Source organism: Motacilla alba, chromosome 2 (assembly GCF_015832195.1).
Source record: "Motacilla alba alba isolate MOTALB_02 chromosome 2, Motacilla_alba_V1.0_pri, whole genome shotgun sequence".
In the NCBI taxonomy this organism is placed as follows: domain Eukaryota; kingdom Metazoa; phylum Chordata; class Aves; order Passeriformes; family Motacillidae; genus Motacilla; species Motacilla alba.
In genome coordinates, this window is record NC_052017.1 from 63,746,949 (window position 1) to 63,761,786 (window position 14,838).

The window sequence follows — 14,838 nt, forward strand, 5'->3', positions numbered from 1 at the left end:
CAGATATTTTGAATTAGCAGTATGAACAAGGACTGTATGATGAACCCTACCTAAATGCAAGAAGTTTGTCTTTTGTTGAGACATAGGTGTGGAAAGTTAGGGTTTTTTTCTAAAAAAAAAAACGGGATTTTTTCTAAATTCTGGAAGACCTGGTGGTGCTGCTAGACCAAAAAGCTAGATTTTGGGTTTGGATCTGTCGATGTCATCAGTCTTCCACTTGGGCTGAAAAAGGTGAACTCCTAAATACATCTGCAAGTATTTCTGGGACAGCCAAATGTTGCTTTTCTGGCCTTAATACAGGAGTTTGTGCAACGACTGGAAAGCCAGGCTAATTCACCCTTTCTGCAGACACCAGAAGACACTCAGGAGTGCTGAGCACAGCAAGGGAAAGGAAACATGATGGGGTGGGCTGCATTTGGTTTCAGATGAACTTTTTAGGAGTTCATCTTCCAGGTCCACAGGGGTCTGAGAAGTTAAACGCACTACTGAGCGGGCTGTGTGCTGCAGGGCTCCATTGAGCACTGACACCCTTAGCTGTGCTACTATTTAAGTTCAGGTCACTGGGCTAGAGTTTAAAGTTACGATTAGCCCTCGGAACAGAAGTGGCTGGAGTGTCAGGTTTAACACAATGTTCCAGACCAACAGGAGAGTCAAGATGGAAGACATGTGGGGACAGAGTTAGCTGACCTAACTGAATTCAGGTGAATGTTAAGGGCTTTTCATAATTTCACTTGAAAAGCAACATTTACATCTCATCCTGCAGGTGCTGCTAGATTTCACTTGAGTTAGCCTTAACATGTTAAACTAAATTTAATCTGGAGAGTCTGAAGGGCCAAGTAGGGTTTAGTGACAGTATGGCTTAGGATTGGTATATGTATAGGCCATTAGAACTAGGAAAACTACTGATGACAAAATCAAATGGAGCTAGGGTTAGATATGGGAAAACAGGGCCTGAGTTTAGGGCTAAGTGCTCTCATTATGGTAAATGTTTGGTACCAGAGGGGCTGAAGAACTTTGTGATAGTCTGTCCTGCAAATGATGCACTGCTCATTTGTCTAAGCGTGAGAGTCTTCATAGGGAAAAGCCTAGCAGACAGAAGAAGGTGAAAGGGGAAAATGAGACACAGTACTCATCAAGACTTTGGGACTGCAAGAGAATGGTTTAGAAGTCTATACACATATGCACATCTGTTTTCCCCAATCTTTAACCTTCCTCCTATCCTTCCGGTCTCCCTGTGAGTCTCCCTCCCCCCAACTCCCACAGTCCTCTGTCTCTTCATGTCACACAGACATTCCTTTCTTTATGTTTCTCTTCATCCTTCCCAGTCCCAGCACTGGGCAGAGGCAGCAAGAGAAGCGAAAAACAAGGGAAACAGCTTTACCATTTTTTTTTCATCTTGTGACCAAACGAACAGCAACAACCACAACCACCAGCACCACCACAATAAAAATGGATGTGTTGCAGCACCGTAGTCTTGCTAGCCTGGAGAGAGCAGTAAATGAAGGTTGCAGAGGCTTGACCACAAGCCTTCGGGGAGGGATCGAAGCATTTGAGGACCGTCACCAGCCAGTGAGCCGGCCGTGCCCGCGGGCTCTCTGGCCGGCCGGGCACCGCTGACCCCACCGGACCCTGTCTCCTGGCACTTGCTGTTTGCAGCCAACCTGCCTCGAAGGGGACCGGACGGCCCCGAGGGGCACCTCTGAGGCCGCCCCTTCGCCTGGCGGCCCCGAGGCCCGGCTGCCGCCGCACGGGGGGCATCCAGCTGTTGCCAACAGCTGTGTGTCAGCCCCGGCCGCGCCGCGGCCGAGCGCGGGGTCCGCCCCGCCGCCGTCCCCGCCCCTGCGAGGAGGAGGAGGAGGAGGAACCGAGAGTGACCGACCCGGTGGCTTTTAGGGGGGAGGCCACTCAGTTGTTAGAGCCCAGGCCCCGCTCTCCTCTTCTAGCTGCTGTTTCTGCTCGTTTCCAGCACTACGGCCGCCAGGCTGGCTGCTGCCCGGCCTCCCCTCCTCCTTTTGCCGGTACCTACCTCAAAATCGCCCGAGGCTGCGAGGCTCCGCTCTTGAAGGAGGAGGAAGCTGGGTCTGCAAAGGCAGAAGGGAATTGCATTGTAGCTGGGTGGCGGGGGGAAAACGGGGGGCGGGGGAAGAGAGGAGAGAGAAAAAAAATTAAAAGGAAAAAAAGGAGCGGGGCTGAGTCTGGAAGCGGGTCTCGCCGCCCAGGACCCGCACGCCCCGGCGGCCACGCGTGGGTGCAGATCGCGGCGCGGCGCGCAGGGCCGGGCTGAAGATGCACACGACGCAGAAGGACACCACTTACACCAAGATCTTTGTCGGGGGCTTGCCCTACCACACCACCGACTCCAGTCTGCGCAAGTACTTCGAGGTCTTCGGGGACATCGAGGAGGCGGTGGTCATCACCGACCGGCAGACGGGCAAGTCCCGGGGATACGGCTTTGTAAGTGCCGGGGCGCGGGGCAGGGCGGTGGGCGGCTGCGGGGGGGCATCGCGGGGAAACTTCCGCGGGGGCCGCTGTGAGAGCTCGGGGGCCAGGAGGGGCTGCCGAGCGTCCGGCTTTTTGCTTTTCTCTCTTCTTTTCTTTTTTTTTCCCTTTTTATTTTTCTCTCTCCCTGCTGGGGAGTTGGGATAGAGGCGGGGGGGGGGGGGGGGGGGGGGGGGGGGAATTACTGAATAAGGAGATTGAGGGGGGGAATTGCCCAATTCCTCGCACACCGCCGGCGCGCCTGTTGCTCGCTGATACGGCCGCTGCGGGGTTTATCTGCCGGCGGCCGAGCTCGGCCCGCGCCCTCCGCCCTGCGCCCGCCGCGGCTCCCGGCGCCCCGCTCCGCTCGGCGGGCGGGCCGGGGCCGGGGGCCGGCCGGGGCCCCTCGGCGCCGCCCGCGGGTACGGCCGGGTCGCTGCTGTGGGCGGGAGGCTTCTCCTTCCCCCGCGGAAAGGGATCTAATGCGCGGCATCGCCCGTTAAGGTCACCATGGCTGACAGAGCTGCTGCTGAAAGGGCTTGTAAGGACCCCAACCCCATCATCGATGGCAGGAAAGCCAACGTGAACCTGGCGTACCTGGGTGCCAAGCCGCGGATAATGCAGCCAGGTGAGGAAGCAGCCCTCAATGGCTTTTCTTTCCGTACCTCAGGTTTCTGAAGAGAGTAAAACTTCAAAAAAAGGTAGTGCTGCCCTCCACCTTCCTGAAGTACGCACACAGTTGGGCGTGCTTTGGTTTTGATTTTTAAATGCAGCGTGTAGTAATTTTCTGGCTATTTTGCACGTGTGCCTTATTTAAAAAACAAAAGCGATCAGAGATAAAATATCTGGAGTTCCCCAGGAAGACTTCCACAGCTCAAACACTTCATTGGTTATTCCTGCTGCTGGGAATGTGGTGGCGCTGACCATTTACAGTATCGTTGCAGGGTAAGATTGGCCTAGGAGTGAATCGCTTCCAATGTGTGCGGTCTTATTAACACAAACAGTATCTTAATACAAACTTCTCAAGCAGATGGGAGCTATTATGCAGATTTTAAAATGAAATGGCTTTTCTTAAGACCACATCTGAGACAGTCTGATGTCCTAGCCACTTCCCAGACTGCTGCTTTGCAGTACGCGTGAGAGGAGCGTGGAGTGTGTGCACATTTTTGCTCTAAAGGAGGTCATTCTGAATTCCCCAGTGTTTAGCCTGATGAGCACTTGTGCGAGTAATTAAGTGCCCGCCAAGGAAAGACTGGGTTTATGCTAGGGTGTCTGGAGAACAGAAATGAAGTTGGGATTTGACCCCCTGTGCCAAGTCCTGATGAGTAGGGGTGACTTAAGTTTTTAAGTTTGTAGAAATTACCCAAATACACTAATGAATGGAAAGTGCCATACAGTCATTCAGATGCTAAAGTTAGGGATCCAAATGGAGCACCAGGTAAAATGTGAACGAAAACCCTGTACTTGTTTAGAAAAAGTAATTTTCCTAAACATCTCTAGGAAAGCGTGTGCTTTACTGGTTTAAGTTCTCTCTGTGTGTGTGTATATGGACTGATATATTTTGCTTTCTAATTTTTGGTTCTGCAGCCTTTCAGCTGTTGTTACTGCAGGCTGTTAGTAAAGGCTCTTACTCTGAGGGTTTTTTTGTGTGTGTGTGTATATATATATAGCATAAATAAGTGGCCAAAAATCCACCCATACAGAGAATGTGATGTGTTTTTGTTGGTAGGTTTTGCCTTTGGTGTCCAGCAGCTTCATCCAGCTCTCATACAGAGGCCTTTCGGGTAAGTCTCAATGGGACCTCAAACAGGGGAGGAAAAAAAGTCTTTTTTTTAAAAAAAAAGGAAAGAAAAAGTATGATCATTGAAGGCCTCTTGCAATAGCATCCTTTAAGCTGGCCAGCAATGCTGAAGCTCTCAGATTTATAAATGTATACTCATAAATGCACTCACCTTGTCGGTCATGTTCTAAATGCCACAGCTGAGTCAAGTTGTGTGGGACGTGGCCCTTCCGACTAAGCAGTCCAGTCCCACATGACCCTATGATAAAACAAGGAGGTATGACTTGATGCAAGATTGCTGTGCCCCATTTCTCTTTTTTCAGCTTGACTCAATGTTATTTATCTCTTTCTAATCTGACAGGGATCGTTTACAGTTAAGATAACTGATCAGAAGGATATGATGATAAGAGGTGGAATAGTTCTGTTTGGAGTTAAACTCTGTAACCAGTAGACTCAAACACAAACAAGCTAAAATGGTGATTAACGATGCATGTATGTTTTTTCATATAGTCAATAGACCTCCGTGTGCTTTTTTTTTATTTATTACAGTAATGAAGTGGTGTTGATAGCTAAACTGTGTGCTTTTATTTAATTGAAAGAGCTGTAGTGAAAGTTTTTTGGGGGGGATCTTTTTTAATTTTGGTTTTGTTGTTGAGGAGTGACTTTGCCATGGGGAGCAAAGGGCCTTTTTTTCCTTGCTTTCAAGCTGTAGCCTGTGACTTTTTTAACCATATTTTGTAGTGAGTGCTAAATTGTGTGACTTCTTGATTTTTAAGTAAATCAACATATTGCTTGCATGTTCGTAATTTTTGGGAGGTTTGTTCTTGGGAAGGGTGTGGAGCTCCTTATTAACGATGTGCGTCTATTTGGGCTTTCTAATTTGAGGGGATTTTTTTCTTCAATCTCTCTTTAATATGTAGTGCATTTCTCCTGAATTTGAGTATAAACTATTCCTAAGTGGATCTAACTCTTGCTTTTTATAGGCATATCATTAGGAGGTGAAGTCTGCTTTAAGCTTTCCGTAGTGTCACTTCACTAATGCGCAGTGACTGAGAAACTCATTGCGAAATAGTGCATTTTGCTAATTAATGCATAAGCTAACAGTAAAGTAGGGAAAATATGTCACAAATGTATTTTGTTTATTTGGTTAGAATGGCTTTAAAATATCATATTTATCTGTTATTAAGCAACAACAGCTTCCCAGTAACTTGATTTGTCAGAATGGAAGGAAAAAACAGTTCCTATCCTGAAAACCGCAGGAAAAAGTTTTTCCTAGAAACTTCATGTAATTTTAAAAGAGCATGTTGATTCTTCCGAGAGTGGGGAGGCTGTAAAAACTTCTTGTCTTTTTTTTTTTAACCTTGTTATGATTATTCTCTACTGTATTTTGCTTGTTTCTTTGAAGTGTGAGATGACAGTGTGTATGCAGTGATCAGTTTGTGATGCCTGCACTAAGGTAGGCAGGAGGCAAAATAACTCTTCTCCAGAGCTGTTAAAACACTTGTTGAAAACGGAACTACTGAATTGCGCAGGGATCAGCTGTGGAGAGACTGAGTGTTTGCTGAGCACAACAGAAAAGGAGTATCTGCGGCAGTCCCTTGCCTAAAGGACTCTGCAAATATAGGATTCTTTCTTGCTTTCCTTACCCAAAGCCAACAATAGATGACATAAACCATGTTTAAATCAGGGAAATCCTTCCAGCAAGCTGAATAAGGTTGGATTTCTAATGCATTGCACATAAATCTGAAAGAATGTTGGTCACAGAGTCATGTATATATGAAATTGGCAATTTTTCATCCATCCTTGGCTGTTTGTTGCATTTCTTTTACTATGTGTAAACAACAGAGATTACCAATCCTTCTTCCTTCTCAAAATTTCCAGTGACCTGTATCTTCATCTAAAGTATGTAGTTCAGATTAAGAAGAACAGCATTCATTAGGATGAATGAACATGTTCATTCACTTCATTGACAGTAAGAGGGGATGTTTCAGTGCTTATTTGAATCTCCTTCTGTTGAAGAGTTCACTTTTGCTGTGTGGTTTGCATTGAAATACATAGTCACCCTAAAGCCTTTTTTCTTCCTGTGCGGTTGCACTTTGGAAGTACAGATCCCTAATACGCTGTGTGAAACAGGCTGTAGTGGTGATTCCATGCCAATACTCAGCTAATCCATACACAAAAGCTTCAGATGTTTTGTGGTTGAGTTTTGGTTTTTTTCCCTAACAGTGCAAATTAGTGAGGTGCTGCCATATTTTGGTACAGTCTACTGTGTTTTAGAATCACAGAGTCATAGAATGGCCTGGGTAGAAGGGACCATACAGATCATGTTGTTCCAACCCCTGCTATGGACAAGGATACCTTTCCCTAGACCATGTTGCTCAGAGCTCCATCCAGCCTGGCCTTGAACACTTTCAGAGACGGGGCATCCACAACATAAGGTTTCAAATCTGTCAAATAATAAACCTAAAATAATTTGATTATGTTACGTTACTTTTACTGAGAAGATGCAGAAGTCACATATTCTGACTTAAGTACAACACTGTTGTGGTGGAGGGAGACAGAAACTAGATTAGCTTCAATGCATGATGCATTTAAAATGCAGGGATTTTTTTTCTTTGGTGCTGCAGAATAACATTTCTTCCTGCTTTTTACATTCAGCATCTATCTTACTGTTGGTGTGTTTCATAGAAAGCTGTTTGATCACAGGATTGGTTATTGATACAGCTTTGTTTTCAGGATTGTTTAATAAAATACTATCTCTGAATTCAACAGGAATTTATGGAGGGGAAGATGACTTTGCTTCCAAAGATAGCTTCTTATTTTGCTAATGTAATTTTTACTTTAATATTGGTAGGAAAATTCAGGGTTATTCAAAGGTATTGCTGAAGGATGTAACTAGTGTGGACATTTTATGTCTTAAAACCTGTACTTCCATCGAAATGAAAACATAACCACTGTTTTCAATAAGACCAGAGTTAAATCCAAAGTTATTAAGCCCATTATCAAATGGTTAGCTGATACGACATGCTTGATATCTTCCAAGATTTAGGCAAATCTGCCTTTCTTAATAGAGAAGGAAAAGCCTCCTCTTGAGTTTTTGATCAAAAGGCCTGTATAATACTAGACTACAGATCGTCTGAAAAAAGGGAATGAAGCTGGAACAGTCAGAAGTTAGCCTGCTGTTATGTCCTCTTAGTGGTTATCAGATAAAAGGAAACATAGTAAGGGTCTTGTATGTTTAATGTTTATGCAGCCTATTTCTTTTAAAAGGAGAGCTGTTCATTGGTGAAAATCTACTCTTTAATTATGCTTACAAAAGCAAACAATGCCTTGCAAGGGCCAAAGCAAAATATTTTGTTTAAAGTTAAATATCTAGATTTTTGAGAATGTAATGCTGAGAGTTAAAGATGCACTACTCCTGCTGAATTTCTATATGCCACAGCTCTCTGCATTAGTCTCAAAAGTCTTCTTTCCTTTGAAATTACCGTTCACTTTATTGTTGCCTATAGGATTATTTTCGAGGTCTTTAGTTAAACGTAAATCTTCTGTTATAACAACAAAGAAAGTCTTAAGGCACATGGTAGGGATGTAGGTCATTGAATTTTGAGTATCTCAAAGCTACAGTTATTGCTAAAGTTAAATACGGCTTCTATTTTCCTTTATTGCAAAAGCATAAAACAGTAAATACATGTTCCAAAATAAAAACTACTGCCAGGAAAGAGCTTAAATCCTGTCAATTTCTCACACTGTCACTCTGAAAAGTAAAGCTGCAGCTTTTATTTAAAATTAAGGATACTAAGGATTTCTAGTGTAACTGGGAATTGCTTTTTCAGCTTTTGACCTGGCAGAGCATGAAAAGCAGTTGGGTTCTGAATGGCTGAGATCTTCGTGTCCTGGCCTGTGCAGTAGGTAGAAATTTACTTTGGCCATATAAAGCCATTTTACTTGACTGAAAACAGTTGTAGCATGACAGATGATCAAAAATAGCCCCACTGCAGCTTATGCTGTCAATCATCATGTGTTAAATGGCATGGTGGAGAGGAGCCTGCACAGGGTTTATGTTTATTGTAGGGTAAGATGTGGCAAACAGATAATGTTTCATAACTTCACCACCTGTTAGTTTCTTGGCTTAAATAAACCAAGTCACAAGAGCTTAAGTGGAAGCACATGTATTTTTCTGTCTTGTTCGGGGATATGGCCAAGTGTCCAAGTGTTTTCAGAAAATCTTAGTAACATCAGTTCAAGGCAACATAAGCAGCCTGAGAAGCTTTCTTACTGTCTCTTCTGTTAGAATTACTCTCTTCCATAAGTGCTGAATGTAAAGATTGCTCTGATGTGGTGTTAATGGGCTCTTCTTGATGCAAAAGAGGCTCTCTTTGACTTCAGATTTGTTTTTATACTTCTTTCCCTAAATGCTTAAGAAATATGGTGTAATGTTTATTAGAATTGTACTTGGTTGGTGACCAATACAAAATGCTTGCTTATGCTCATCCATATGGAGAGCTCAGGTAATGATGTGTATTTAAATGCACAGAGCCAGCTTAAGTATGCTTCAAATGCACTTCTGGCTAATCACTTCATAAATTAGGTGAGTGTTAAAAACCCAACTTATGGTTTCGTTTTATGTTTTCTTTTCCTTCCCAATCCCTCCCTATTTGTCACTCTTTTTTTTTCCCCTTCCCACAATAGGAAATGAATTTCATTTACATGTTGGGTTTTTATGATTGTGGTGTTCATGTCTTAAACATGGCAACTGAACATTTCTCTCTGCTAATACTCCTATTCAAGCAACTGAGCTCTTTTTTCCTGAAAAAGAAAACTAAGCTGTTTTAAAGTCTTTATTTTAAACTACGTTTTGCTATGATTCCAGTTGACAGTGTCCCCTCTGATTGTAAATTTTTCCTTGTTGACCACTTAAGTACATCTTAAAACTATTTTTAAAATGAAACAAAAATCCCCCAACAAACCCTTTCCATGAAATCTTGAATTTGTAGAATAGAGAACACTTTTTACTACTACAGTTTTCATCTGTGCCTAAAGGGTGTTCAAAGGTTGGTGCAGTCTTTAGAGGTGTCTGTAAAGGTAAAGAAGGTTCAGTATGAAATAGCAGTGAATCTGTACAAGAAGTTTTTCATGCATTTATAGAGATTCACTGGCTGGGAAGGAGTTGCATATATGAAGTACTTCTCTTTGGAAATCCAGATGCAAGACAGGGTTATGAATGTAAAATGAGAATTATACAGAGTATTTTTTTAAAATCATATGATATGATAAAGTCCAACCATGACATTAACATATATGTACACTTGTGTGCTAAGATAAGGATATGACCAGTTTTTAAAACTAAAGGGCTAAGTAAACAAGCCAAGAAAGCAAATTATGTGACTTGGACAAGATGGGAAAGTGTTTACTCATCTATTCAGAATGGTTCTTTCTTAAACTGTAAATTTGTGGTTTTTTTGCTTTTGTTAAGCACCAGATCTGTTCAGACTTAATCTTATGCCCACCTCCCAAAAAACTCTATGCTGTATGTCTTGCATAGAAATAAACAAGCTGGCACAAAGCAGGACATCAGTGACCTGATAATCAAACAGGTTTGACTCTTGTGTCCTTATGAACTTTTATAAAAGTGTGATGCACATGTACTTAGGAGTCACTGTTATGGATTTTAATAGCATCTATGTAGCTTCCCCTCAATGGCCTCTTGTGACGGAGTGAGCTGCACTATCGTTCGTTTGGAAAGTGTGATTCTTGCTGTGTTTACCACACTTGTGAACTCTATTTAAACTCCTTTGTCGCCTGTGTTGGTTTTTTTCTTATTTTTAATAAGGGTGACTGAGGTTGCAGAGAAATTAATGTGTGCTGAGTCTGCATAGCAACTTAAGTAGGGTTGCCACAATACGCTCTTAACACGCCTCCCTGGGAAGACTTGACATAAAGTCAGAGTTCAATCATTTTGTTGCCTTATTGGCTATTGTTGAACTCATTATATAGTGATGCTGTCAAACTGCTCAGTTACTAATAATAAAAGTATTGCGGGGAGTAATTTTACTAAGAGTCAAATAGTTAAGAGAGAAGAAGGGTAATAAAAATGACTTACGGGTGATTTGAAAAACAAGTACTACAATTTTCCAGATGGAATAATCAAGCTTAGTCCTTCAGAGTTGTCTTAAAACAGACTTCAGTAATGCTGGTCCTTCTAAAGATTTGAATGGCCTTAAAGATACTATCCTCAAGGAGCACTGGACACCCCAGCTTAACTCCGCTACAACTCTGCGCTTTGGAGCGACGCATCTCTTCAGGCCAGTGAACTGATAATTGGTCCATTGAGTCAAGTTATTGTGGCAACCCTATGCACATAACAACAACTAAATTGAGTTTGTTTTAGTTCGGAGTATGGATATGACACTTAGGCGCTGACTCGCGTACCGACTCTAACTCCCTCTCCCATCTTTCAACAGGATACCCGCTCACTATGTCTATCCACAGGCTTTTGTGCAGCCCGGAGTGGTAATTCCCCACGTGCAGCCCACGGCGGCCGCTGCTTCCACCACGCCCTACATCGACTACACCGGAGCGGCCTACGCGCAGTACTCGGCAGCGGCGGCTGCCTATGAGCAGTACCCGTACGCCGCCTCGCCGGCTGCCGCCGCCGGCTACGTGGCAGCTGGGGGCTACGGCTACGCCGTGCAGCAGCCCCTCACCGCAGCAGCGCCCAGCACGGCCGCGGCGGCCGCGGCGGCTTTCGGCCAGTACCAGCCCCAACAGCTGCAGACAGACCGCATGCAATAGCAGATGGACTCCCGAAGGAAGCTCGCGAGCTCTCTCTTCCTCTCCTCGGCCTTCCAGTATAAGTATTTAACAGAGACAATTTGTAATAACTAAGGAGCTTTAAGGAAAGCGATGCTATTGCGAAACTAAAGATTTTTATTCCACTGTCTTCATACAGTATGCATCCAAATCTTGTTGTTAGAGGGGAAGGGTAGTGCGGCATGTCTAGTTTCAAGTATCAAGACAGAAGAAAATGGGGGGAAAAATACTGTACTGTCATGAAAGAGTGGCAGGAGTAGCAATGGGACTTCGTATTTTCAAACAAACAAAAAAGAACCAAAAAACCGCAAAGATGTACTTTCTACAGTATCAGGGAAGCAAAACTGCCTTTTATAAGTAAGAAAATGGTATCTGAAAAGTTTGAACCAGGGAAAAAACTTGAGTCAGCAATATGTAACCTTTATCCATTTGAGAGGAAACGAGCTTAAAGCACTGATTGTCCTTTCTAGCTTTCAGAAGTTGTTTTTGTGAGACAGGACCTTGTCACTGTCTCACTGACGGGCACCGAACAACCCAAGGAAGATGGCCGGCTAGTAAGATGGCGGACAGGCACCAAAGTTATTTTCTTCTCTGTCCTCTGGATGAGTGGAACTATGGAGCAAGTGATGTGGAAGTAAGGGGTGCAACAGCTGTAGAGACAATCAATAACACAGACAGTTCTGGACAGAACACATCACTCGTGCTCATGTGATGAGCTTGTCACATCCTAATCCCTCGCCCCATCCCGTTTCACTTTTGGGAAACTTTAACTGCTGGTGTCAGCTATTCTGATTCTAAAATAGGATCAGCCCTTTACTACAAGAGCCTTCTCTTTCTATTTATTGCATCTATTCGTAACTTGTGAATAAAGGCAGGAAGAAGCCTAATGAATTAAAACCTTTTAAGAACTGTTTTAAGGGAATTTTCTTTACTGAAACCATTTGTACAATTTTAATATCTATTTCAGGATTATATTTAAAGTATTTATTAGCAAACATACAGTACACAAGGCAACTTTTTGTTACCAAGACTGCAGTTCCTGAAGGGTTAATGGTATGTGATTTATACTGTGCCTTAATTGTTATGCTATTTAAAAAGAAATATTTATTTTGAAAGTTTTACTATGCTGCGCTCTAAAGAAAGCGACTTTAGATGTGACACTGTAAAATTATGTATTCATCTCATGGTATAAATTATTTAGTAGGCTTAGATGTAGCATATTAAATATTAACCTAATTAACTAAGGATGTTGACTTGGATTTATTTAAATTCAGTATGTGCACTGTATGAGGGTACTCTTAAATTAACACTTTTTTAGGTTTTTACATAAAATATTGCTAGTTCATTCTTTTTCCCTCTACTAGTTATTCATGTAGACCTCTCAAATACATTAGTGCCGTTTTCTCACTCATCTGTATGTAGACTGACTATTTTTCCCTTTGCTAGAAAATGCTGCTTTACATTGTCCTGTGAAACTACAATACTTGCAATTTTTATTCTTGACTGAAATGGAATTTAATATTTTACACTGTATTGGATTTTTTTATACTTGAACAATTTCATACAAGGGAAGACAGGATAGCATTTTTATGGACTTTATCCAGTGTCACTGGATTTATTTGAAGTATTCTGAATACTAGCCAGTGTTACAATGTAGACATGACTCTCCTGTGCATATTATTTATTCAGTATGTATATTGCTTTACAACATTTCAGATCTCTTAATCTATTCACTCGTATTAAAACAATAAAAAAAATGTTGTCTCATCCTGTCTAGTGTCGTTCTTGTCCAAATTGTCTTAGATCTTATTTAGTTAAAACGAAAGGGGCAATCTTTTATATAGTTTTCTGGGTCTGGGGGCGGTGAATAGCAGCCTGTACACTGACTTCAAGTACACAGATTAATGGGAAATGTGTTACATGGAGGAGATTCTGTTGAGGAGATGGAGATGATCCATTCTGAGGTTTGCCATAAAGTAATTCAGAATGGAAGGGTCTTTGGAAGGTCTGAGGTCCCTTATGTCTTTGTCCAGTCAGGTCTTAAAAAATCCCTGTATAGAGACTGCACAGCACTGGGTTATCTATTCCACTACCTAATTATTCCCATTGTGTCTTTTTTTTTCTCTCCCTTCTATCTAACCAGCACCTCCCCTGCTCATTACAGCCCTAGTCTCTCATTGTCTGGCAGAAAGCCCAGACCTATCTACTTGGTAATCTTCTCTTAGGAGCTGGAAAATTGCTGTTCTCTTCCATAGGCTGAACAAACCCCAATGCCTCACACTCTCCTCACAATTCTCATGCTTCAACCTCCAGCCGTCCTGCTGGCCCTTCAGTGGAGTCGTTCAAGTCTGCGAGCAGCTGTCATGTCCTGGGAGCCTCTAGACTGGACCCACTATGCCAGCTGTGGTCTAATGAGTGCTGAGTAAAACGGAATAATCAATCCCCTTGATCTGCCATCTGTGCTCCTGTTGATACAGTCTGATGCACTTTCACTGCTGCCAGAGTTTACCATTGACTCCTGTGCAGCCTGCCCCAAGCCTCCCATGTCCTTTTCAGCAAAGCAGCCAACCAAGCTGTGGGGGTTAGTCCACCTGCGATAAAGAATGCTCTATTTGTCCTGATGAACTTCATGATGTTCCTGTTGGCCTAGTCCTCTGGCAAGTATAGATCCCCCTGAATGGCAGGCCTGGTCTCTAGCATGTCAAGTACATCCTCCAGTAAGTATAATCAGTCCACAGACCTGACTGTACGGCATCGTATCTCTTCCTCCGAGTCATTCATAAAAGTATCAGAGCAGCCAGATCCTGAAGAAACTCCACTGTAACCAGTGGAGACAGAGCATAAGCCCTTTTGACCAATGTTTCAGTTAGGTTTTTGCCAAACTATCCATTTGAAATTGGATACAAGGATTCTTTGGAAGACTACATGGAAAGCCTTGCTAAACTCAAGGTAGACAACATTGTCTGCTTTCCCCTCTTTGACAGATGAAGTCACCCCATCACAAGAGAATTAAGTTGGCCTGGTGTGATTTACCCTTGTAAATTCATGCTGGCTGTTCCAAATCACCACATTCTCCTTCATGTGCCTGGAAACTTCTGCCAAGATGGCTTGTTCCATGATTATTCAGTATTTCCCTAGATTGTCCTGCATGCTCTTTTTCTGAAGATGGGTGCATCATCTGCTTTTCTGCAGTCACAGAAGACCTCCCCAATCTCCATGACCTTTCAGTGATGATAGTAAGCAACCTCAGAATGACAACACCCTTGGGTGCAGCCCATCAGGTCTAATGGGTTTATGTGGACTGAGCTTCCTCAAGAGGTTCCTGAATCAATCTCCTTCCACACCTGGCAGTTTTTTGGTCCTTGAATCCCTCCTACAAGCAAAGTGATGTTACGAAAACCCTAAAAGTCAGGACACCTTTTTGCATATAGTAATTGAACTGGGAAGCAGTCAAGTAGCTGCTCAGATCCAGCTGATGATGGATTTGTAATCTTTAGGACTACTTAACATTTCAGTGTCAGTCCAAGCCACTAATGACCAAAAGGAGCTGCCACCTGATATCTGAAAGAAGGCTGTGTGAAATGCATGGCAGCATTAGCCAGTTCTTTGAGGAATGGGGGGATGTTCATACAATCTTCATACTGAAATTCATCACTGCAGCTGTCACTCACTGTGCCTTCAGCAGAAGCACAAGCTTGACTGCAGAATTTGAGCTGCTCTTTCATCCACAAAAAGGGTCTTTTTCATCTGCAAAAGAAGGGAGTAGTGAA

General features: G+C 43.1%; 1 protein-coding gene across 7 annotated transcripts; it reads left to right on the forward strand.

Annotated features, from left to right (window-relative positions):
• Positions 1 to 1,974: 1,974 nt before the first annotated feature.
• RBM24 (RNA binding motif protein 24) lies at positions 1,975 to 12,835 on the forward strand. Of its 7 annotated transcripts, none has more exons than XM_038127036.1 (6): positions 2,138 to 2,454; positions 2,983 to 3,106; positions 3,338 to 3,423; positions 4,208 to 4,262; positions 8,092 to 8,163; positions 10,720 to 12,835. In XM_038127036.1, exons 1-6 carry the CDS (start codon positions 2,287 to 2,289, stop codon positions 10,770 to 10,772), a joined length of 558 nt encoding a protein of 185 aa, XP_037982964.1. In that variant the 5' UTR covers positions 2,138 to 2,286; the 3' UTR covers positions 10,773 to 12,835. The 7 variants fall into 7 exon arrangements, with proteins under 7 accessions (XP_037982961.1, XP_037982964.1, XP_037982966.1 ...); XM_038127038.1 differs by lacking the exon at positions 8,092 to 8,163 and adding an exon at positions 4,620 to 4,734 and having other exon boundaries at positions 3,306 to 3,423; positions 10,720 to 10,857; XM_038127039.1 differs by lacking the exon at positions 8,092 to 8,163 and adding an exon at positions 4,620 to 4,750 and having other exon boundaries at positions 3,306 to 3,423; positions 10,720 to 10,855.
• The last annotated feature ends 2,003 nt before the right edge of the window (positions 12,836 to 14,838 follow it).